This window comes from Natator depressus, chromosome 8, assembly GCF_965152275.1.
Source record: "Natator depressus isolate rNatDep1 chromosome 8, rNatDep2.hap1, whole genome shotgun sequence".
Lineage (NCBI taxonomy): Eukaryota > Metazoa > Chordata > Testudines > Cheloniidae > Natator > Natator depressus.
In genome coordinates this window covers 53,924,558-53,948,516 of record NC_134241.1, presented here as the reverse complement: position 1 = coordinate 53,948,516, position 23,959 = coordinate 53,924,558, and the positions used below count along the sequence as shown (strand labels likewise).

The following is a 23,959-nucleotide window of genomic DNA, read 5'->3' as shown; positions in this document are numbered from 1 at the left end:
TGCTAGCCACAGGGCACTCTGATGAGATCAAAGGGGACACACAACTGAATTAGAAACTACACCAAATAAACGTCTCCTGCTACTTAATAAATACACACCCTGAGACAGATCCCCGGCGGGTGTACATTGGTGTAGTGTGCTGATTTCCCCAGCTGGGGATCTGGCCCACTGATTTCTTTAAAAACAAATGTCTGGCTGCCCTCCCCACACAGGAGGATGCATATCTGAGAGGTGACAATGGCAACCATGAGTAGAAAGCTGAATATCTGCATATGTCTCAAGTGCTGCTCTCCATGCATTTAAGTAAAACACATGTCCACAAAAGGAGGAAAAATTCTTCAGGCCATTGCCATGCCATGGAACAAATGAAGAGAGCCGGCTGGCTGGAAGGGAGGCTGGGTGGTCACTGAGAACTGGTCACTGTGTGATAGGTTGGTGTAGCAGGATGGTTTTCAATCTCTCAATCCCCACCAGGGACCATCATGTGAAAGGAAGATTCTCACACGCCATAAAGCAGGAGGTAACAGAGCCACAGCGTCCCGGCAGGCAATGTACGCAAAGATGCAAACACTATGGGAAGGTAATGCAGTAATGCAAACATGAGGGGAAAGGTTTTACCTCGCTGGAAGGTGGAGGTGATTTTATGGATGTTGTAATTTTCTGCACTGGCACACATGGCGGAGTGACCATAACAGAAGCACTGGGAACATCCCTCAGGGTTTCCTGCATCCAGATGATAGTAGCCCTGCTTGCACCTGCAAAAGAGATTGCATCAATCTACTGGGCTTTAGGGTACATTTTACATCAGCACAGAACACCTGGTGTCACACACAGCATGTGCCACCTCACCTTCAGTATTGGGTGAGCCTCCCTGTACACACCCATGAAACCCAACCAGCACAAAGCACCCACTGGCCACCCAAGAGCTGATGGCTCGGAGTGCAGCTGTCAGGATATGTATCTCTAGGCAGAGGTTACAGCCAGAGGGTCACTCGCTGTCCTTTTGCGCTCAACAATGCCAGGAACAACTGAGCTGCAGAGAAGGTATTTCAAACTAGCCATGCACAAGTTCTCTCAGAAGTCCTCCACCCCAACCCCTCCCCCAGCACCAACCAGCCATTGTCCAAACAGCTGCTACAGAGAGTCACAAGGAGTTTCCTTCCCAAAGGCCCAACATAGGCCGTACATTGAAGAGCTCAAGAACCCCCAATCAGGACCAGAATTTCTAAAGCACATGCTGGGTGCTGAGCTCTCTGGCTCCACTTGTGGGTGCTGAGCACTTGAAAAAACCTGGCCCCCATGTAAAGGCTCTTCACGAACAAGTGTGATTCACCACCTCTGGGGCAGACTCCCCCACCAGCCCTCTGCCCTTCTCTATACCGGGCAAGGGACCAGCTTTAGAGCACAGCATGTACCCGAGGAATGTACTGTAGCAGGTCTGGGGTGGATCTTGCTATGCAGCTTCACTTGCCTGGACATGGCTCTGCTCCAGAGGGCTGGGAGGAATAATAGCTCCCTGCTAGGTGTGTGATGGTGCAACTGGCTTTGAAGAACTCATCCAGAGGCACTTTTTGACACACACATTAGGGGATTTTCTTAGGCTCTGCTGATCAGTCAGTGCCCTGCTCCTGTTTGTGTCAGGTGATGCTATTGCCACGCCCCCAGGATACTCTGTGACCCGGCACCTGGGCAGAGAGATACTGGGTATCCTCACAAAGGGAATGGCCAATGGGAACCACACAAGGCTTTGGGCCCATTGGCAGCCCCTTGAAAGCAAAAGGTCTGGCACTACACCTGAGGGCAAAGGGCATAGCCGAACTCTGGGAAACATGAGGGGCAACAGGATTTGGGACTAGAAATCGCACCCAGTGGAGATGGCTCACACCCCTACTCCCACGCCGGAACCACGTGCTAATCGGCAGAGCCCTTTGGGTTCACAGTCTGTATTTGGAAGGGGACCTTTAAAGCCTGCTCTGTAGAAGCGAAGGGCTCATGCACGTACCGGTCACATCGCTCTCCCAAGACGCTTGCCTTGCAGACGCAGCGACCTGAAACACAATGTCCCGCGCTACCGGCTGGATCGCAGTCACACTGAGCACTCCTAAGAAGGAAGGAAAGCGTCTTGGATTGATTTCCAGTTCAGCTGAATCACCACCGCGGGTATATGTAAACAGCTCGGTATACACAGCAAGTACATGGTCTAGCCTGGTTGGCCCACCGAGGGTGGTACATGGTGATGTACTAGAAACACAGGAATTGTACTAGAAACACAGTGGTTCTCAGCCTTGCCCCCTGTCTAGCTGGGACCCCCTCCTGCTTAATAATATAGACACAGCAGGCTGGTCACTGCTCCTGATACTTGTTCACTCCCCCAGGTTGAGAACTCACTCCACATTGGATCAGATCTGAGGTCCAGCAACCTGTCTCTGACAGTAGCCAGCACCAGACATGTGAGAGGAAGACACAAGAAACCCATAAGGACAATTCTGGATTAACCTGTCCATGGAGGCAGGTTTCTTCCTAACTTCTGTCTCTTCAAGTCTGGGTTGTGCCTAGGAGCATGAGCCATTATGTCCCTGTTGTATTTATTTGCCATGTGGCAGTGCTGCAGGGCTCTACTCAGGATTGGTACTCCATTATGCTAAGTGCTATGCAGCACACCTGTAGGCAGGGTTTGCTTGTTTTATTTATTTATTATAACTGTTCATGTTCTTTTTGTGCAAATAAATCACTACAATCTTTTGAACACTTAAATGTGTGGCTTCTGCAATATCATGTGGCAGAGAGTTCCATGGGTTAATTGTGCATGGTGTCCAAACATCATTTTCCATCAGCTTTGAAAGTATTGTCTTAGAATTTCAGTACTCCAGATGGATCAGGATAAGAGTACATAAGCAACTGCAGGACGTGAGCCGCCAGAGTCCATGAAGATCAGGGGTGTTTCACGTTAGGGTGACACGTTAGGGCGTGAGCTCTGCATGGAGGTGCACTGGAGTGTTATTAATGAGCACTTTACTTTCTGTCCTCATGGCCACTTCTAGAATGGCAATGGCCACAGTGTTAGGAATAAGGATCAGAGAGAGGCGCCTATCACTAGGAAGGGGGAATGAAACTACCATACCATGCTACCCAATGCACAGTTCCCATGAATAAACTGTCTCCAGCCACCACAGGCTCCACACAAAGGCTGGCAAAGCTCTGGAGAGGCCAGTCCAGCCCTCATAGCTCGTATCAGGTACTTACGACACTCGTTCACCTGCCCGGCACCCAGCCTCTGAGAAGGAATGGAACCCCGGCCGGCACCGGTCACACTTATCGCCCATCACACCGGGTTTGCAGCTGCACCGGCCGTAGTTATCACACTGCAGGCCGAGAGAGCCTATGGGAACAGGAGAAGCAGAGAATTCCATAGTCTCACCGTCACTGTGTTGTCTCTGGTTATCTCGGGTTGAGAACACTCCCGAAGGAATCTAACACACACTGGGGCCCTTAGGAAAAATATGATGGGGAAAAAATTCTAATTTGAGACAAATCTCACTATTATCATATACTATTGCAGGAGTGGCCAAACTTACTGACCCTCCAAGCGCTATACGACAATCTTCAGAAGTTCGAAAACTGGGGCACACTTGCTGGGGCTCAGGGCTTCAGCCCCACTCCTGCTGAAGCCCTGAGACCCCACTCCCTGCTGGGCAAAAGCACCTACCCCACCACCCCGCTGCAAGGCAGAGGTCCTGAGCTCCCCCACAAGTCTAGTAGGTGGAGAATGGGGGCACTGCGAGCCGCACTTTAACGGTAAATGAGCTGCATGTTGCTCCCAAGCCATAGTCTGGCCACCCCTGTACTATTGTATAGTCAATTCCCCCATATTGGGAATATCTGTTGTATCCTTGGGGGCAGCAGTTTTAGGAAGAAATCACTTAAGACACAGAGAGCCGTGAGCTCTGTGAGCAACCATTTATTTTTACACACTGAACTAACCAAAGCAACTAAAACTGGCTGGGCTATCCCCTAATAATCTAACTCAGTTGCCATAGCAACAATGAGGTGCTATTACCACGATAACCAAATACACAACAATATCCAAGGTCACTGGCTGAAGGCAGGTGCTTTCATTTTAATTTCTCCATTGCCCCTGCTGCTAATTCCCCCAGGAGTAGAGCCCTGCAAATCTGCAGCTATCCACAGACCAGGTTTGCGGATCGCGGATGGATGAAGATCCAAGTTTTCTATCTGAAGCCCTGCAAATCTGCGGCTATCCACTTTATATGTGCAGACCATGCTTGTGGATCACAGATCGAATGCTGACACAAATTTTGTATCTGCTCTGGGCTCTACCCATGAGGTCACAGTGTATGCGTGTGATATCAGTTCTTGCTGTGGAAATTGTTACAACACCCCCCACAAAAGATTATGACTTCAGGCAAAGGATAAAAAGTGGTAGGAGCTGATGGACTCTTAAGGGACAAAGAGCCTCTTGTCGTACTATAACCCCAGTAACACCACACACCACCAGGTAGTCCCAGAATTGTTTCATCTGAGTCAGATCACAAACTGGGGTAAACTGCTGTAATTCCATTAACTTCAATGCAGCTGCACCAATTTTATATCAGCTAAAAATCTGGACCAGGATCATTGACCAAGCTTGCCCACATGACATCAAGTCACACCATCTTCCTGAACTGGCTGTCTCTATTCCCAGCTAACCTCCTGCCCTGCCCGCCTGAGCGACAGGGAGACAGACTACAGTAGAGAACAGATTCACATTCACACTGCCATATTCACAGTGTGCTCTCATGCACCCATTTCCATTCCTGTTAGAATACAGTACTTGGGAGCAATCCAAAGAGAAGTAGATATTTTCAGTCCTAGAATTTAAACCAACCAAGAAACAGAAGAAAACCTCTGTGCATTTCTATTCGGTGTTAACGAATGGTTCTAAAGACGACTTGATTTCTGTGTTTGCGGACAACGGATCTATGCAGAGCTTCATTGACATGTACAGCAAGTCTGTAGCATTTAAGAAATGCAGGTATTTTCTGTGCACAGATAATTGGCTATTACCACCAGAACCAGACAAGCAACAGATATCCCTGCCATGTAATCACTGCAACACGGTGAACACCTCTGCTGGGATTCCCTCCAGGACATCAAAGCCATTAATCCCATTTCTTCTCACAAGAATGAGCTGCCATGGGTCAGTGCGCCATAAACAGCATCAAGGGCATTTACACTGTGTGTGGTTTACGTATTATTTCCTCTTTTGAAGTGGCAGTGCTGGGGAGAGGTATCAGGCTACAACTTTGGTGACTAAAGTTTTCTATTTATCCACAGAACAGGTACAGCAGCCTGTACATTGCCACCCACCCCCAGACATGGTACTACACACTATGCTTACACCTCTATGACCCAGTCAATCCTCAGCCTCTTGCGAGAAAGCCAATTACTTCAAAATGTGGTGGCAGCTGTGGACCTGGCTCAAGGCTCATTGAGGTCCAGGGCTTTGGCTAAGACCTTTTGTGATGTGGATACCTGTCCAGTGGGATCTGGACAAAGGCCAGCAAATGCATTTCATACAGACCTCTGAACAGCCATCAGATGGTCCCACCTTTTGATCACCCTCAACCTGCTGAGTTCAAACCTTTAACAGAGTGGGGACAGGTTCCAATCCTAGTGGACTGGTGGGCTGAGAGCAAGCGTGACAGTTAAAAGTGGACATGAAGGACATATTTTGGCGGCAGGCTGAGTTTAAGAACCGGCAGCTGTTTGGAGCTGCTCAGAGGTTTGGAATACTCAAAGGACCTGTCCAGCAGAGATGCAGTACTGCGCAGAGTGCAGGAGAAGTGGTGCATCCAGTGACAAATGCAATTTAGCACATGGGTCTGCATCCCCTACTCCTGCCACTCACAGGATATGCCTGTGCTTCCTGACAGTCTTGGCTTTAGGGCAGGGGTGGGCAAACTTTTTGGCCCGAGGGCCACATCAGAGTTGCAAAACTGTATGGAGGGCCGGGTAGGGAAGGTTGTGCCTCCCCAAACAGCCTGCCCCCCCGCCCTCTATCCGACCCCTCCCACTTCCCGCCCCCTGACTGCCTCCCTCAGAACTCCCAACCCATCCAACCCCCCCTGCTCCTTGTCCCCTGACTGTTGCCTCCCAGGACCCCCAGCCCCAACTGCTCCCGGGACCCCACCCCCTATCCAACCCCACCTGCCCCCTGACAGGTCCCCCGGGACTCTCACGCTTAGCAAACCCCACCCCCCCACCCCAGAACCTCCACCCCATCCAACCGCCCCCTGCTCCCTGTCCCCTGACTGCCCCCCGGGTCTCCCTGCCCCTTATCCAACCCCCCCGCTCACCGCCCCCTGCCCCCTTACCATGCCGCTCAGAGCAGCATGTCCGGCAGCCACGCCCCCCGGCCAGAGCCAAACACGCTGTGCTCCGCCCTGCAGGAGCGTGCAGCCCCGCCGCCCAGAGTGCTGGCATGGCTGCAGAGGAGGGGGGACAGCAGGGGAGCTCAAGGGCCAGGCAGGATGGTCCCGTGGGGAATAGTTTGCCCACCTCTGCTTTAGGGTATACCACTCACTAAAAATGATATAGAGAGCCTTTAACATCGTGCAGATGGTAAAAAGAAGAGGGGAAGGTAAAACCAACAGCTCCGGTCTCACTCTATTAGGCAGCCTGCTATCTTGTGTGCTCCTTGAATGCCAGGCCTGTCCCGGAGCCAAACCCCAAAGCCTTGCATTAGATCTATGTTCTCAATGACATCTCTAAAGGGTGATGAACTTGCATTACTCACTGCTTAGCAATGTAACCTCGGGCCATGTGTTTTTCCACAAAGGTTAAGTGCCTGGTAAGCCTGAGCTGGTCTCACTCAATCCATCTTTCTCCATCTGCAGTGTCTTAATCCATGGCAGAGGTTTAGATTCTGATTCGGGTTTTAGCCACAAAGTTCAGCAAACCCCGCCTGATACGAACAATGAATTCATGACGCCTAAGTCATCACATTGCGACGGCATCCCAGCTAAGGATGGGCTTCTGCAGCATGGGTTCTTCTGGGTTGTTCCGAACCCTCACCACAAATTTCCCTAGATCTGCTGGACCTGAACTGGCAAGAGCTCGTATTCATTCGCCAGACCTGAACGGGGCTGGCTTGGATGTGCTCAGATGAACTCATTGAGGACATTTGCTATCCGTGAGCTGTGCCCACAGAACGCCTCGCGCGGGCCTCCAGGATTATGATACCATATTATTAAAATGTTACAAGGAAAAGGCACTGCAGGGAGGGCAGCTGTTACAAGACACAGCTTGCCGAGATAGGTGGGACCCACTCCTTCCCCCTCTATCTCCCTCTGGAAAGGGTTAGGGAGGAAGTTGTTACTGCAGCGACACTGTACACAACCTAAGGTAGGATTTCAGCAGCGTGAGCTGCCTCAGAGCATTGCCGTGCTGATGACAACTGGGACTCCGGCAGCGTGACCATCCCAGCAGCGTCTGGCCGCACAGAGCTTTTCGGGGGCAAAATCTGAAATTGAGCCACCACACCCTGCACTCACCCTGCAGCAGCAGCTCCTGTCGCACAGGGCTGAGCCCGGCGCCCCTCCCCAGGTGTTGCATCCTGGCACACAGGGGTGCAGCACCACTCAGGTTTGGCCTGGCAGCCCCTAAGTCATGACATCACAATGGAGGGGCAGCAGGCCAAATTTGAGGGAGGGGCTTTGTGACCTGATGTGCAGAGTCACAGCATTACGCAGGTGTGGCCCAGCCACCCTCCAAACCCAAGTCTAGGTCTTAGTGTCACGCAGTTTGGGGGCCCTCTCAAAGGTGGGACCCAGGGCAAACCGTCCCTTCTTCCCACAACCCGGCCAGCACTCACCATAACAGATCGAGTTTGGGAGAGACGTGGCTAAGGATCCATTCAATTTAATCCACCAGAATCAGGCAGGAATTATTTTAGTTGCAATACATAGCAACTCCAAGTCAGCTGTTGGATTTGATCACTTCTAGCCCAGCCCCCGTCCCTCAGGACTAGAGTAGATAAGCGCCCCCCACCTCCTCCTGTGTCCCATCTAGCTGCTCAGGTACCTCTGGAGTTGCAGTTACAGGGCTGACAGCTTTCTCCATCCCGCTGGCGATAGAACTCCTCCTTGCACCTCTCGCAGTGAACGCCATCTGTGTTGTCAATGCATTTGAGGCAACGGTACCCATTTCCTGTCTCTCGGAGCAGGTCCCTGTCAAAGATGCATTGACTGGACTTCCCATTGCAGTCACAGACTGAAAGAGCAGAGGACATGGCCACAGTTAAACAGAGGGACCCCAGTAGCTCTTACACCGAAGGGATCAGGTTTGGAGGTTAAGTTTTCATGTGCAAACATACTGCTGGTAAAGGGTGCCAGCCTGAGAGTCATGGATATCAAAGCCCTGTTCAGCCATAAAACACGCATAGCACGGGCAGTGCATTGTCCCACTAACATGCCCCAACTTTGACCTGAATGGACCGTACGTTTGCCAATTTTGGTTGGAGGTATTCCTGGAGGTTTTGTCACCTGACACAATCAGTAATTAAAGATTAATCTTTAATTCCTGGAGACTCCAGGACAGTCCTGGAGGGTTAGCAACCCTAACGGACCACTCTATCATCCAGCCATTTGTGTCCTTAGTTTAAGCCAGGGGTGGCCAAATTTACTGACCCTCCGAGCTGCATACAATAATCTTCAGAAGTTTGAGGGCTGGGTGCACCAGCCAGGGCTTGGGGGTTCAGCCCCACTCCTGCCGAAGCCCCGACAGGCATCTCCCGCAGGGCTGAAGGCCCGAAACCCCGCCTCCCCACAGGGCAGAAGCCCCTAGCCCCACCACCCTGCTGCAGCGCAGAAACCCTGAGCTCCCCCATCCCCAATCTGTAGGTGGAGAATGGGGTGGGGATGTGGGGGGCTCTGTGAGCGGCACTTGAACTGTAAAAGAGCCCCATGTGGCTCACGAGCTCGGGTTTGGCCACCCCGCTTTATGCCAATTGGTGTTAGGTATATTGGGTTCTTTTGGTGATTTGGACTCCCGGGCACCACCATAAGTTTTCTTAAGAAAGCAAACTCCTGAGGCTAGATTTTGCAGGAGGCCGAAGTCAGTTAGTCACTTCTAGAAGTCTGACACCACAGCAGAGCTCACAATACGGAGTGCTGTTGGGTTGGGATTGCAACAGATTTAAAATAAATATTCTCCCCCCAACCCCACCCTTCAGTTTAGCTATATATTGAACACCAACAATCACACACACAGCCAGATTCTGAGCCTCCGTGAACTGGAGTCGCTCCTTGTAGGTCAGTGGAGCGATGCAGGTTCATACCAGCTGAGGCTGTGTCCCATTGTCCAAACTTCCTGGGAGAGCAAAAGGGACAGGTATTTAGGGCAAAGGGAAAATGAATTGAATCTAATCTTTTGTGTCTGTACAAAGGGTGGGGGCAGCATCACTGTTTACAATGAAACAAAGGAGGAAATGGCAGAAATACGTCCAGCACAAAGTCATCTGCAACAGAAAGTAACAAGTGGTGTTTGTTCAGTGCCTTACGTGGGGAGAAGACTCAGAAATAAGGAACCAAACCAAAGGGGAAGGAGAAGCGAGGGAAAGAGGCCACACAGCACGCAGCGTGCTGGACAGACGAACACCCGCCAACCTGGGACCCTGTCACCATGCAGTGATGATGTCAGTCTACGACTATCCCCAGCCCACCAAACAGGAAGAGTCTGCATAAGCTCTTCCAAACTTGCTGAGAATTCAGGGCAGCTGCTGGCAGTGCGGCTGTTTGGTTACTGACCACGGCGCTCAGGTTCGCCCGCAGGGCAACTGCGTCACAAGGCTGCCCTGCCCCCTGGAACAGCTTGCGGGTCTATTGCAACCACTGGCCAGGGCCTGCTGCTGCAGGGGGAGTGTTGGGTGCAATAGGAAACTGGGCTGAGGACGGGGCACAGCTGGCCTGCGTGTCCGAGTGTGCTGGTTAACAGGGAGAGGCACATCACCCGATGAGGCCAGCTGGGCAGAATGGTGTGTTCAGAAATCGTGCCCTGTGCTCACACGCCCATCAGCATCCAAACACTCCTGTGGTTGGAGATGAGCAGTAGCACTCCTGGGAGCCCCTGGCAGCAGCAGCTGTACGTTTGCCCCAGCTGGCTGCCAGCGCACACCGCCAGGTTCAGACACGACACCGGAATTCCAAACACCTGAGACAGACCTGGGGTCTGCTAACGCTGCCAAACCAACCAGAGCTGATCTCACCCTCTCCACCACACAGCAGCACACGCCCTTAAATCACTGCTCCCTGCTGCCTGCACTCAGCAGCATCTCAGTGCTGAGACCCGCCTCCATCCTGCCAGGATGGGGGTCGGACTCACCTCCTCCTTGCTTCAACTCAGCCACTGACTCTGTGTGGCGGAGCCCAACTCGACATGCAACAGCACGTGGACCACACTGGGAGTGGGGGGGGGGGCGGCTGTAGCCTGGGGAGCCCCAGTGCAGCTACGTCCCCAGCCAAGGACACTGCAGCATCAGAGATAGCAGATATCCCCTGGTTTACGTATCAAATGTGGTAATTGTTGGCAAATACTCCATATCATTAATGTAAAGTTGCAACTAGTTCTCTGGCATTTTCACATGCAAAACCCCTTCAAGCAAAGAAGTCTCTTCAGCCAGGGATAAAGAGCCAGATCCTGTGATGTGCAGGGCACCTCCCACCCCACTGCAGTCTTTGAAGAGAGGATGCTGACATCACTTGCAACATGTCTGTAACTGTACGCTGTTTCACGTGTAATTTTCTGTTTCCCTTCACACTGTCCCTGCCTGCCTTGTTTCTCCATGACTTCTTCAGAACAAAATTCCAGAGCTCAGAAGAGTTTCCTACTAAGATCTCTTGCAAATCTGTGCTCACTGTCAGAGCCACGTGTACCTGCCACCCTCTGCATGTTCCCCACTTCTACACGCAGATAGGTGTGACAGCCTCTCTCGGCCTGTGAATAACTTGCACGGCCTCCCAGTCTTGAACACTCATCTCCCCCAGACACAGAAACCTGCAGGATGGGCTGAGTTGGGCTATAGACATTTAGTAATAACATTTGAGCATCTCTCCTGTACAGAATAACAAGTTCCCCCCCCTCACTCTCTGGCTGGCTAGCTCTAATAAACCCTTTGCCGGTATAAGCTGCATCTACACTAAGAGACCTTTGCTGGTATGATATATCAGTATTGTTATACCAGCAGAGCCTTCCAAGGAACAGATCTTCAGAGAATGGATTCTCTGAATGGCCTACCTGGGATGCGGCTTGAGAACTTTTCTATTGCTGTGTAAGCAAGCTCTGAAGGAGCTCTTCCCTGAAAGCTAGTGACGAGCTGGGGAGAAAAGGCTTCAGGACCAGACTGTATGTATATGAACACACCTACTCTGCATAGGTATACAGCAGACAGAGCTGTGTTGCCCAAGTGATCAGTTTTGGCTGCTGTTGGGTTACAAATCACTTTAGTAAGATGTATACACACTCTTTCCTTAACCTGTGTATTAAACAATTTTAACTTTAGCTTTAATAAAAAATTTTAAATTTCAGTGCAGGGGTAATGAAATGTTATTACCTTTATGTATGAGTAAAGGGCAGCAGAACTGTACTTAGCCTGTCCAGATTGAGGGGGTCACCCTCAACTGAACTGAACTCACTAAGCAATGGGTTTGGATGCCAGATCCCAGTGGAGAGTGAGGGGGATGGGGACAGGTGTTCCTGCCTGGAAGTGTGGGTTCTGCCTAAGACTCCTAAGTGCCATTTAACCTACCCCCTCCACTGTTTAAAGAAAGAGCTAATTAGGCTCCATTGAGTCTCTTGTTTTATTAAGGGATTGCTAGAGCTGAGATCACCAGTAATCAGGTCTAAGAGCTGCTCAGATCTGCTGTGGGCCAGCCTCCCTGCGGATGAGACTGCCCACCTGCACGAGCAGTGAGGTACCCACACTGAGAGCTGAAATCACCGGGAACTGGGTGGAACCTCGAGAGATGGATTTGCAGAGGTCACAGTAGAGAAGCAGGTCGCAGCAGAAGGTGACAGCACAGGGCCATTGGTGATGGAGCAGATGATAGTGCAGTGGAGTGAACGGTGGCATGCCCAAATAAATCTGTTAGTCTTTAAAGTGCCACTGGACTCCTCGTTGTCAGAGTGAGCAATGGTGCAGCAGTGACACAGCGTGAACTGTGAGCCAGTTGCGGTGGCAGCGGCAGGGAAGACATTGCTCAACACTCCTTCCCCCTCCGGATGGAAGGTGAACTCACATGAACACACCTCTCAACGCTGGGTCTCCCCTGCCCAAGGACAGCAGCTGGGAGTGGGAGGCACTGGAGGGAGAGGGAAGTGGCGTGTTAAAGGCAAGAGACCTTAGTTTGTTGGACTTTTACACCGCAAGGTGAGAAATGGAGGCAAAGGACACTGCCTAGTGTACTCTGGGGCAGGAGTTTTGCTCATGGTCAGATGTGTTTCAATCATGGTTGTGGTATTATCTCTAAATTAATGCCAGGTTCCTTTCCCCTTTGTAGTAAAAATTCTCTCTGCCATACACAGACTCAGTGCTCGCAAGAGGGGAAGCGTTGCCTCTTAGAGGTGCACAAGGGTGGTGTATAATTTTCCCAGATTACTGGGTGGGGGCTCGAGCTGGTTCTGTGTTGTATGGTTAAGAGGGACCCTGGATATTGAAGCCAGCCCTTGTTGTTGCCAACTCTACCTGGCAGAAGGGTTACAACTGAAGAGAATTATTTTATTCTGTTCAAGGCACCAGAATTGCTTTCACGTACATGGCACACCCAGGCATGTCTAGACACAAATCACTTTTCAGTACCACAATTTTTTTAAAAGAGAAACTCAGATGTAGGGTCACAGTCCCCTTTAGGAGGCAGTTGAAAGGACAGGGCCTTGGTTCCTTAGCAACTACAGGTGAGACATTTGGTCAGCGGGAGGACAAAGATGTTGTCAAAAGAAGAGACGGGGCTGAGAACAGAGAGACAGGAAGAGAGGAGCAATTTAGCAAAAGTTTAGAACGTGGGGAAGATGTGGGGAATTGGATGCAGACTGCTCTAGGTCACTGGCTCAAAATCATCCCCATCTGCAAACTGTTTGGAAATTGTAACGTCTCAGCTTCTAGCATCCAAGTGTCTACATTAGAAAAACCCTGCAAATCATTGGCCACCTTGTATCAGAGAGGCCAAGGACTGAATGGGTCATTGAGGTCAGCTGCCCTTGTAGAGATTGTCCCTGCTAGGGAAGTCCGACCTGCTGCACCCCATCTAGACCTAGAAGTTGGGTTTCCCAGGCTGTTAATCCAGCATCTTCTACCAGTGCTAACCTCACTTTACAAATGGAGACAAAATGCAGAAGGGTGAAGGAAAAGGGAGACACTGGAAAGAAAAACCAGGGAAAGTCTCCTAAGACAAATAAGAGAGGGAGACAGAGAGAAGCTTGAGAACAGAAAAAAGAAGAAATCTCTTGCTTAGGAAAGGAGAGACACTGATCGGAGGAATTCCAGAGCAAGGAGAAATCTGGTTCATAGACTGAGGACAGGTAATACACTGTAGCCATTTTCCACTTCCCTTAAGGGCTAACATCTGCCTCAAGACACAGAGCCATCCATGCTGCAGAAGGGGATAGCCTCTGCCCTCTGTCCCTGGGCTGCTGATTGGTGCTGGCAGTGCTCACTCCCCATCGCCACCTGATGGTTGTGCTCCCCAGCCCCAGGGTGGGCAGCATGCAAGGGAAAGGCTCCTAGGAACCTGCTTGCCCTCCAGCACAGCTGCAGGGGGCAGACCTAACTCTCCCCTGGTATTTTAGCACACCGATTTTTACTTAGGAATTAGACCCATTGTCCCCTTCCTTTAAAAATGTTGTTCACATTTGTGACCCACCATGCTGCGCTAGCCCTTTACTCCCACCACCTAGACATACAGTGCCCAGCACACCACCCCCCCAAACACACACTGACGTCCTCGCCCATGCACCATTAACGTGCATGCCTGACAAACACATTCACATACATCAGCCAAGGCTGCTAACATGAAGAAGACGCCATCCAAAGGCAGGAGGCAGTAACCAAGATAGGTCCACTCCAGTAACATAATTCTCTTCTTGCAATCCCGCCACTGGTAGACTGGTCTGTTCCAGAGCCACAGAAGTCATTCCTTGAGCCAGATTTTTCTCAAAAGGTTTCCATTCTCATTTGACTCCCCTGTGTGGTTAATGCTGTCTGATCACATGGACACAGCATCCAAGAAGTTTTTGCATATCCCCGAAGTTTGGCCAGGTTGTTAAACTGGTGTCAGCGCATCCTACGGGGGATAAGAGCAGGGCACACTTTCACGTCTTGCCTTTGCATGGAGCTGCGAGCTACGTCTATAGCCTTGGCCCAGGGCAACAGATTGGGCTAATGCATTATTAACCTGAAGTGGTGTCCCATAGTGGACTGCGTGTTTGTTCCTACTGCTGGGCTTTCCCCAGGAGCCTCTGCCTGGGAGAGCTAAAGCAGATTGTTTTAAAAAAACCCTGAACTGTCTGAGTCAATAATGCGATGCTGTGTTTGAGGGCTGAGGGAAGGAGGGGATTTACAGTGGAAAAGCCCTTTCCTATCTGGTGCTTAGAGGCCCTACCTTGGGAGAACTGAATTCTCCAGCTGTTCGGAAAAGGTGGGGCCTGCAGATAGAACAGCTGGGATTCTTTAATGCTGTGCCAAGATGTGGGGGTCCAGAGTACATGCCCAGCAAAACCTCATTCTCAAAGCATCCCCGATACCAAAAGAGGGAGAAACTCTCGCCTGCTGTTCTGATCATGACTCCGGCTTCTGGAGGGCGGGAGCAGGAGACAGGCAAGCCCTGAGCTCCCCTTACTCTTAAATTCATGCATAAAGAAGGGTGTGTCTATACTAGGAATGCTATAGTGGCACAGTGAATTTCTTCCACTGCTGTAGTAAACCCCCCTCTCCAAGAGGCGGTAGCTAGGGTCTCAGAAGAATTCTGCCGTCGACCTTGCAGCGTCCACGCTGGGGCTTAGGTTGGCTTGATTACAGCGCCCGGGGTGTGGAATTTTTCATAGCCCTGAGCAATGTAGTTAAGCAGACCTAACTTTGTAGCGCAGACCAGCCCTTAGAAAATTTTGTCCTGGGTATCTGGCTGGTGAATCTTGCCCATATGCTCAGGGTTCAGCTGATCGCCATATCTGGGGTTGGGAAGGAATTTTCCTCCAGGGCAGATTGGAATAGGCCCTGGAGGTTTTTCGCCTTCCTCTGTAGCATGGGGCACGGGTCACTTGCTGGAGGATTCTCTGCTCCTTGAAGTCTTTAAACCACGATTTAAGGACTTCAATAGCTCAGACATAGGTGAGAGATTTTTTGCAGGAGTGGGTGGGTGAGATTCTGTGGCCTGCATTGTGCAGGTCGGACTAGATGATCATAATGGTCCCTTCTGACCTTACTATCTATGAATCTATGAAAATCGGGTTGGTCCTGAATCTGTGCAACTCACATTTCAGCTGTAGTGAGGAATGAAGCTGGCAACATTACCGACCAAACCAGTGGGCAAAGAGTCTCTTCAGCAGCTGGGAACCAACACATTTAAATGTAATAAAGCTTCCACGACAACCATAACCTCTCCCCTTTCTGTGTAAGGTCCCATGGAGATGGCTGAATCCACAGGCAACCTTCTTTTCCTATTTGTTTATTCTAGGAGATGAATAAAACCAGCAGATGGTCAGGTCAGTGCAGCTAGATCTCACTGGTGGACTGCCAGCTCCATAACAGACTCTTCACTGGATTGTGCCTGCTCTAGGCGAATGACACCGCAGCCCACAAGGTTTTGTGCCGTCAGGCATGCGCACGGGTCACTGAAAGTCTGCCAAAGCCTGGAATTCCTCCTCATCGCCACAGAGTTGACAGGCTCTCTGGAGCAGGGAGCCCAAGCCAGGTCCCGAAATGGGGAAAGAAGTTCCGTTCTCCCCCGACGTCTCAGCCATGTAGATCACTCCTCAAGCAGGGGAGAGCAGAAAATCTTGCTTGCCTCCATGCACTGGCCACATCTTGCATCAGTCAGCAGCAGCAGCGTCACCAGTCTGCCTCTGCCCACAAGAAGTCAGAGTCGTGGCTTGGCAATACTATTTATTTCATTGTAATGAGCTAACCCATAACTCATGTCTCTGCCCTGCACCTCAGCTGTAGGCACTGTGGCATTGCTATGCTGAGAGATACTGGGTGCTGCTTGAATCACAAACTGCTTTGAGACTGGATGTGAACGCACCCTTCAATTAGCATAACTGTCAGGGTGAGTTAAGGGGAAGCCCCTCCCTCCCCTGAGAGAAAAGAAGATTGTGAACCCACCCAGGAGTTCTGGACTGAGGGTATCGTACACGGCAATTAGACACCTGCTGCTGGCCCCTGCCAGCTGACTCGGGCTAAGGGGCTGTTTAATTGTGATGTAGACGTTTGGGCTCAGGCTGCAGCATGAGTTCTGGGACCCTCCCACCTCACAGGGTCCTAGAGCCCAGGCTCCAATCCAAGCCCAAACGTCTACATCTGTTAAACAGCCCCTTACCCTGAGCCCCACGAGCCCGAGTCAGCTGGCACTGGCCAAGCACAGGTGTCTGATTGCAGACAAGGGGCTTTGGGGGAGGGGGCCAAGTGCACGTGTGTGTAAAAAAGACAGAGAGGCTCAGAGGAGGAAGAAAGCCAAGCAGGAGCCGGCGAGCACAGCATGGCTCAGGAGAAAGCTAGAGAGAGCTTTTGGGTCAGGTCCTGGCTAAAGCAGCTTGGGACTGTAAGCTAGGAAACTGCTCCTTTTGTTCCTAGTTCCTTCTGCATTCGGAGAAGAGGGGCTTTGTACATTTCTTGCAAAACTGCACCAAAGAAAATCCCAGACTCCATCAATTTCTACTTCCAAACGGAACGTCCCCAGGGCCCCGAACTTTGACTAGCCGCTCGGGGCAAAAAGGGGCAACAGTATTAATGGAATTCAGCAGGCTGCCTTGTTCCTCCAGTGGGTCAGTATTTCTCCCACACATGCTCTCAGGGGCGCTGCGATTCCCACATTGAATGTATTTAGCATCAGTGTTTCCTAGGAGGAGCAGAGGAGTGGAGTTTGACGTTGCAGGACGATGCCTCTTCTGACCTGACCCTGCTTTTCCTATGCACATCGCTCTGTCTGGGGCTGGACAAACACAGAAAGACAGAGCTGGGGAGACATGGCAGAGATGTGCCCCTTGTCTGGTTTCCAAGTGGCATACACAGCACTGTGCCGAGCCAGTGGAGGCTCCCAGGCCTCCGCCAGGCAAAGACCTGAGTCCGAGATCTCTAGGCCAGCCTGAAGAGCGCATTACTTCAGTATGAACCCTGGGAACCTGGCAGGATCTGTACATCCCAGAGGAGAGTGCAGAGGAATCCCTGTCAGGCGGAAAGGAGCAGACCAGGGGTGGCTGTCTTTGCTGGTCAGCGAGCCCCAAACACCCACCCATTCTTTCCGACAGTTAAATGTCACAGGTGGAAACACTTGGGAGGGCCAGCCCATGGCATGTACCAACTGCACAGAGCTCTGTATATCTCAGGGACCCAGCCCAGCATGCCAGTTCCTCCACCCCATCACAGCAAGATGAACCTGGGTTCAACCCTTGCCAGCTAGCACCCAAATCCAGCCCATTCCTCCAGCCCCAGAAAGACACACACATACACACCAGTACCCAGCACTCACTCAGTCTCCCCTCCAGCTGCCAAAGCCTCCCTCGCCCCCGAACAATGAGAGTGTGCCATCCAATCTATGTGCCAAACTCTCCCCACTTGAAGGAGACAACAAACACTGCGGAGCCCCACACATCTGACTCCACCCAGGGTCCTGATACATCCAAGGATGTTTCTCCCACCAGAATTGCTTGAGAACCAGCCTTTAACAGACTCAAGGCACAGGTAGCCTAGATCTCCCTATCTGGCACCAATACCTGCAGGGGTTGGGTACAGGCAAACGTCACTGCCTATAACCCCACAGCCAACCGAAAAAGACACGCACGCCACAAGTGACACACAGCTCGCACCATCACACATAATGGCACATGGAAAAAATTGTTTCATGCTAGTGCACAGCCTTCTGTCCCCAAATCATTATAAGCAGTGCCAGGCTGACAACCAGGCATGCACGCATTGAATGACACACTGCAACACCAGGAAACTTTTAGTGTCAGATACCTGCCTACATCACAACGTACACATCTATTAGTACAATGGGTTTTGCTGAGCAGTTTGAAACACCAGCATCTGATCTTCTGTAACTAAATGAGAATTCAATATTTAGCTAACCTGATTTAAATAGCTCAGTTGTAAACACAGTTGTATTGATTGTGAGGACATGGCTGGTTGGTGAGTGCAGGAGAGAGTACCAACAACATTAAAATTGAGCTACTTATATTAACTGATTCAGGACGTTTGTAATAGATTAATCCTGTTGAATGAGAGCCTGTCAATAATTTGCCGTTGATTGTCACTTTATACCAAGTGCAATAAAAAGTTCAAAGTCCACATAAATTGAATGTCTGACTACACAGATTCATTTGCTGCAGGGAAAGGGAAGAGAAACTATGATGGTTTATTAAGAGATTTCATTTCAGATATAATTATATTTGTTATAATAATCTGATTAGTGCTGCACCTTACATGAAAACAGATCTGTTTTTGCAAAACAGGATTGTTTTCAATACTTCTTCCTTTACTTTTTCCACCATCTCTTGGTGCGTTTACATTAAAAATAATTAAAATTATAGACCCTACTTCCAAGCCACTAAAAATTAAAATGTATTGAACGCGAATACAAATACATTTCGGCAAATATAAAATATACACAGCAGAACGCCTTTATCAATGTACTCACAGATGCTGCCCTCAAACTGACAGTGTTAAGCAAATATCTATAAACAAACTTAGTGGCATGTCATTACCTACAATACACATTCAAGTCAGTCACAAAACACACATAACCCATGACAGTGTCACATCATTGTATATGATACACAGTAGCAGCAATAGCCATATAGGCAGACCAGCTTACATGGTCTATGAAGACCCTATTACTGTCAATACATACTCTGTAACCATACATGCAAATACAATGCAATGTAGCAAAACATACTATACAGGCAAGGTGTCACACCGTCATACAGCCACACACACAAATAATTGCACTGTCACAGTACCGGTCACAGTCGCCCATTCAAACATGTATAGATATACAACCAACACCATCATACAAAGTATATCGCAACATATAAAAACACGAGTTGTGTGGTGTCACAACAGATAACTGGACACATGTTCACCTGCAAGCCGCAAACACTGGGTGTGCAGACCTGGTCTAACACAACACATTTTGAAAGGCAAATCTCCGCAAGATCTGAATTCTGTGTTACTAAACCAAAAAGGCTCTCCTCTTCCAGTTTGTGTATTGGCTTAGCAGCTTACACTCTGGGTTACTAAAAGTGCTATATTAACACAATGCAGCATAACATAATTAGCATGCTCAGACCCAAATCCCTCTCAAATAGAGAGTCTTTAAAGAAAGTAGTTACACACCAGTACGTTATTTAAAGGGGATCCCAGAATCATCTGGGCTACCAATGGTCCTGACGAACCAATGCAGCATTCCTGTGATGTTTAAGTGCCGAGGAAATCCAGATAACAGTATCTAGTGTTTATTCCCAACCAAAACATTACCACTCCCATCCACAAGCATCTCTGAGAAATCCCAGGAGGAGGGGAGTGAGATCTCACAGCTTGGTGCTGTCTCACCTGGGGGCTCTGTAGCAGGTAAGGTCATTTGGAGTACCCTTCAACCAGTGCAGAATTAAAAATAAAAAATAAAAAATAAAGTTGTAAGTGAAATCAGTTTTCTAAACGGAAGCAGGACGATCTAATCATGTAAGCCTCACCTTCTCTTCTGTCGGTACCAATGGCTGCAGGCAGGAAGACAAAGACACAGAGGCAGCTCAGGGTTAGCAGCCAGTGCAAAGTCATTTCTGGGGATCCAGGCATGAATACACAACACAACACACCAGAGCAGAGCCGGGAGCTTGCAGATGGCTTTCCAGTGTGCTTCGCTTTCTCTTCTCAGGTGGTTTTATCAGCTCCTGTACCTGAGTCACTCCCGACACAGGAAGAGAGCATGTGCCCCAGTCAGACTTACTTGGTGAATAAGGAGAGCCCAGCCCATATGAAGCAGACACACCCAAACCTCAGATCTCCTTACCAGCTCTCGGGGCTGTCCTACACCAACCAAAACAGCAGCACAAAACCAGACAGGAGGGAGGTCTGGAGGGATAGAAAGACACATCAGCAGTGTGAGCTTCCCCCCAGTCAGTACCAACTGGGGTTCTAGTAATATGTTTCCTCTCCTCAGCAGAAGCCCCTCAAAATTAAATAAAAGCCACTGCAGATGCTGTGAATCCTTCATTGTACCCAAGCCTGCCACTGAAATCGAGGGGGCCGGGTCTCAGTCACCCTCCCTACTTTAGAGTGCTCTTTGTGAATTGATCACCACCACCTGTATTACAGCTGCGCTAGAGGCCCCAGTCAAGATCAGGGTCCCATTGTGCAAGGTGCTGTACGGATGCATTGTGAGAGACAGTTCCTGACCAGAAGAGCTGGCAATCGAAATAGACAAAACAAAGGGCATGGAGAGGTGAAGTGACTTGCCCCAGCTCACACAGCAGGCCAGAAACAGGATTAAAACCCAGGTCCAGTGCCCTATGCACTACACCATATGCCTTCTGATTACGGTCAGAGGTCTCAGCTGGGTATAACTACACTTGACCTGATGCCTTGGTGAACTGCCCATGAGCACTACCAGCTCAGGGAGAAATAGTTAAGAAGCACTACAAGCTCAGCCTTGAACCCAAGCTTTCTGATCACCTACCTGGTTATTCTACTCAATGGGCCCTGAGCCCCTGGTTTGAAATCCAGTCCAGGCCAGCCAATGCGTCTCCACTTACTGCTGCTCTGCTAGCTTCAGAGCCAACCTCAATCTCTAATTCAGGTCGTTAATGTTTAGGTCTCCTTCCAAATCTCTTAAACTGCCCAACAGCCTCCTAAGGATTAAATTCCTAGTGCTGACTCTACGCTGCATGGTTCCTTGCCAGGGGATCAGGAGCAGCATTTTGGGGAGTCCGTGGAGTGCAACCAGCATGATGCCACTGCATGGTTGGGATTCCCCTTGGCCATGTTTACCTGCCTCTGCTTTTGAGTGATCTTTTGTTAGAGCTTTTTTTCTTTTTTAATTTAACACAGTGGAGCTTAGCCATAGGCTGTGACAAGCAATAAACCCAACCCACCAAGGTGCCGCTGATGGCATGCCGATTTCTGCCACCCAGGATTACCTTATCTGATGTTTTTTTAAAAGGGGAGGCATAAATATTCCCAATGTTGTAATTAATAGCGGGGTCTTGCCAAACTACCTTGTGGGTCGTTCGCTCATTTGGTGAAGTACATTTAAAAAAGATTCCGTGTGCTGCGAAATACACAATTTCTTCCACTTCTTCCTCCACTGATCTACAAAGCCAGCATTACACCATCCACCCGCCAAGCAGAACTGATCACTGCAGTGTGTTTTCTATTGCCCGGCATATCTTTAAACACCCCTGTCAATGGGACTTCTACCACTTCCCCAAGAGAACAATGCAGCTCATTGTCAGGAAGATTTTCCTGATATTTAATCAACATTTTTCCTTATTTGATTTCGTCGCATTACTCCTCCCTGTCCCCTTTCACACCACTCTAACCAATTCATCTCCTTCCTTGGGGTGTACCTCCTTCACACACTAGCTGGATATCTCCCTTCCCTCTTACTCATCCTTCAAACATATTTACTTAATCTTTACTCATCAGTCATTCCCCACCAGGACTAAGTCATGATGTCTAGGATCCTAGCATTTAATGCACCCCAGACACTAACCAAAAGATACCTTTTAAAACCTTATTTTCTAGACAAGCCAGTTCATTTGGACCCAGAAGAAAAGAGTGCATCCAGTCCCCCACAGAAATGAAATTGCATGTGACATTCTGTTTATATAGTCCCTTAGGTATGATAGCACGGTTTGAAGAGGGTCTTAATAAATAACAAGGGGAAGAGTTCGACCTCCATTTTGTTACTAATTGGGGACTGTAAAATGAAAATGATCTCTGATATCAACCATAAAGGTGCTCTCTCTCTCTTCCCCTGCCCCTTACTCTCTGGGTCTGATACTCAACTAGAGGGATTCATTGTAATGTAAAAGCAACAGAGCAGTCTCTGGGCGTTGCTGGAGAAGGTCTCACCAATGGATCAGAGTGGTTGTAAAGACTGACCTAATGATTTAACAGTTCTGTATTAAATGGTGTAAAAGAGTTGCTCTCCAGCGCAAGAATCCTAGGGGGGTTTCCATTGCTGGATTAAAAACAGACTGCCATCTAGGAGGAATATTCTCCAAGGTTATAGACTCTAGGTTAATATGTCTGCAAAGATGGCTCTGTACATTTTGAAAAGTAAATTTCAGGCTAATTAAATGACCATAACTGACTGTCCCCGAGACTGCAGTGCAGAATAGGTACCATGCTGATAGCAGCTGTACAATATCCCCCGTACGGCTCCCATCAGATGGGCCTTGATCCTGTTCCAGGGGGAAAATTTCTTTAAGTAAGCAGGTAACTCTGGCTCTATGGCAATAATTAAATGTGTCTCTTTATGCTAATGTTGCCAACAAAGCTACCAACCATAATACCTTTTCTGAGGGGTGGGGCAATGTGGGCACTAGGGCCTGGACTGAGACCACCTGTTTATTTCCTATTTGGCTACTGACCAACAGCTGATTTAGCTTTCAGGATATACTGACCTGGCAAGATTTAGACCAATGACAAGGTGAAAAGGGTCAATAGCCAGTGAAGCAGTGTCATAAAGCTGTTTTTGATGGTTGCAAATTGGATCCTTCAATTCAGATGCGTCGCCTCTGGCAGCCCCACTAAAAAAAAAAAAAGTTCATTCCATCGAGTTAAACGAAGAGCATGAACACTTACAGTTAGACTAAAACCTGAGTGCACAAATTGGCATGAGGATGCGCCCCCAGACTAGGGTGACCAGATGTCCCAATTTTATAGGGACAGTCCCGATATTTGGTGCTTTTTTTTTTATATGGGCTCCTATTACCCCCCACCCCGTCCTGATTTTTCACACTTGCTGTCTGGTCACCCTACCCCGGACCATCAGCAACTGTCATTTTCTGGCTCTATGTGCCTCGCTGCATAGAGATTTGCCAACCCTAAGTTTCCATTCTACCTCTGTGCAAGAACTAGGAAGTAAACCAGGGTCAGTAGTTTTAAAACAGATGCTCAGCACAACAGGGTAACAAGCAAATTCTGGAAATAAGTTAGTTTACATACCTGAGGGAGTATGAGCTGGTGGATACAGCACTGGCCTAGGACTCAGGAGAAAAGGGTTCTATTCGCCTAGTGAGATTTCAAGGGGTTGTTAAGAACAGTAAGAACAGCTTTTCCTTATACAGCCTGAAAAATCTCTCTGCTGAGTCCTTTAAAACATTATTTTCCTGACACCACATATCCCACTGCAGAGGCTGTTAAAGGGCAGGAAAAGTTTTGCCTGCACCACCAACCGGACTTTTAACAGCCCAATCAGTGGTGCTAACTGAGCCATCAGGGACCCTTTTTGAGCAGGTGTTTTAGTCAAAAACTGGACACCTGGCAATCCTATCTAGGAAAGCCACCAGAATGGGGAGCCTCTAAGAGGTGCTTTTAGAGAGGAGAGCCTCCTCGACAGAGGGCTGCAGTCAGCAGGCATCCAGGAGGGCCAGGTCTCAGCCAGGGGTCTTGCTGACACTGGCTGGAAGCCTGGCTGGCAAAGATCACCGGCTATCCTGGGAGAAGAATCGCAATGCATGGACATCCCTGAAC

The 23,959-nt window shown here is 49.5% G+C and overlaps 1 protein-coding gene across 1 annotated transcript in view; it reads right to left on the bottom strand.

The window, feature by feature from the left end:
* The window catches only part of LAMC2 (laminin subunit gamma 2), a 40,626-nt gene extending 20,416 nt beyond the window's left edge, over window positions 1-20,210 (bottom strand). Inside the window, exons 1-5 of the mRNA XM_074962189.1 lie at window positions 19,954-20,210; window positions 8,083-8,271; window positions 3,244-3,379; window positions 2,003-2,101; window positions 619-755 (exon numbers count right to left, since the gene is read on the bottom strand). Of these exons, the coding sequence (XP_074818290.1) occupies window positions 619-755; window positions 2,003-2,101; window positions 3,244-3,379; window positions 8,083-8,271; window positions 19,954-20,056 (664 nt within the window). The 5' untranslated portion in view covers window positions 20,057-20,210. The remainder of the gene's footprint in view (window positions 1-618; window positions 756-2,002; window positions 2,102-3,243; window positions 3,380-8,082; window positions 8,272-19,953) is intronic.
* Between the last annotated feature and the right edge of the window lie 3,749 nt (window positions 20,211-23,959).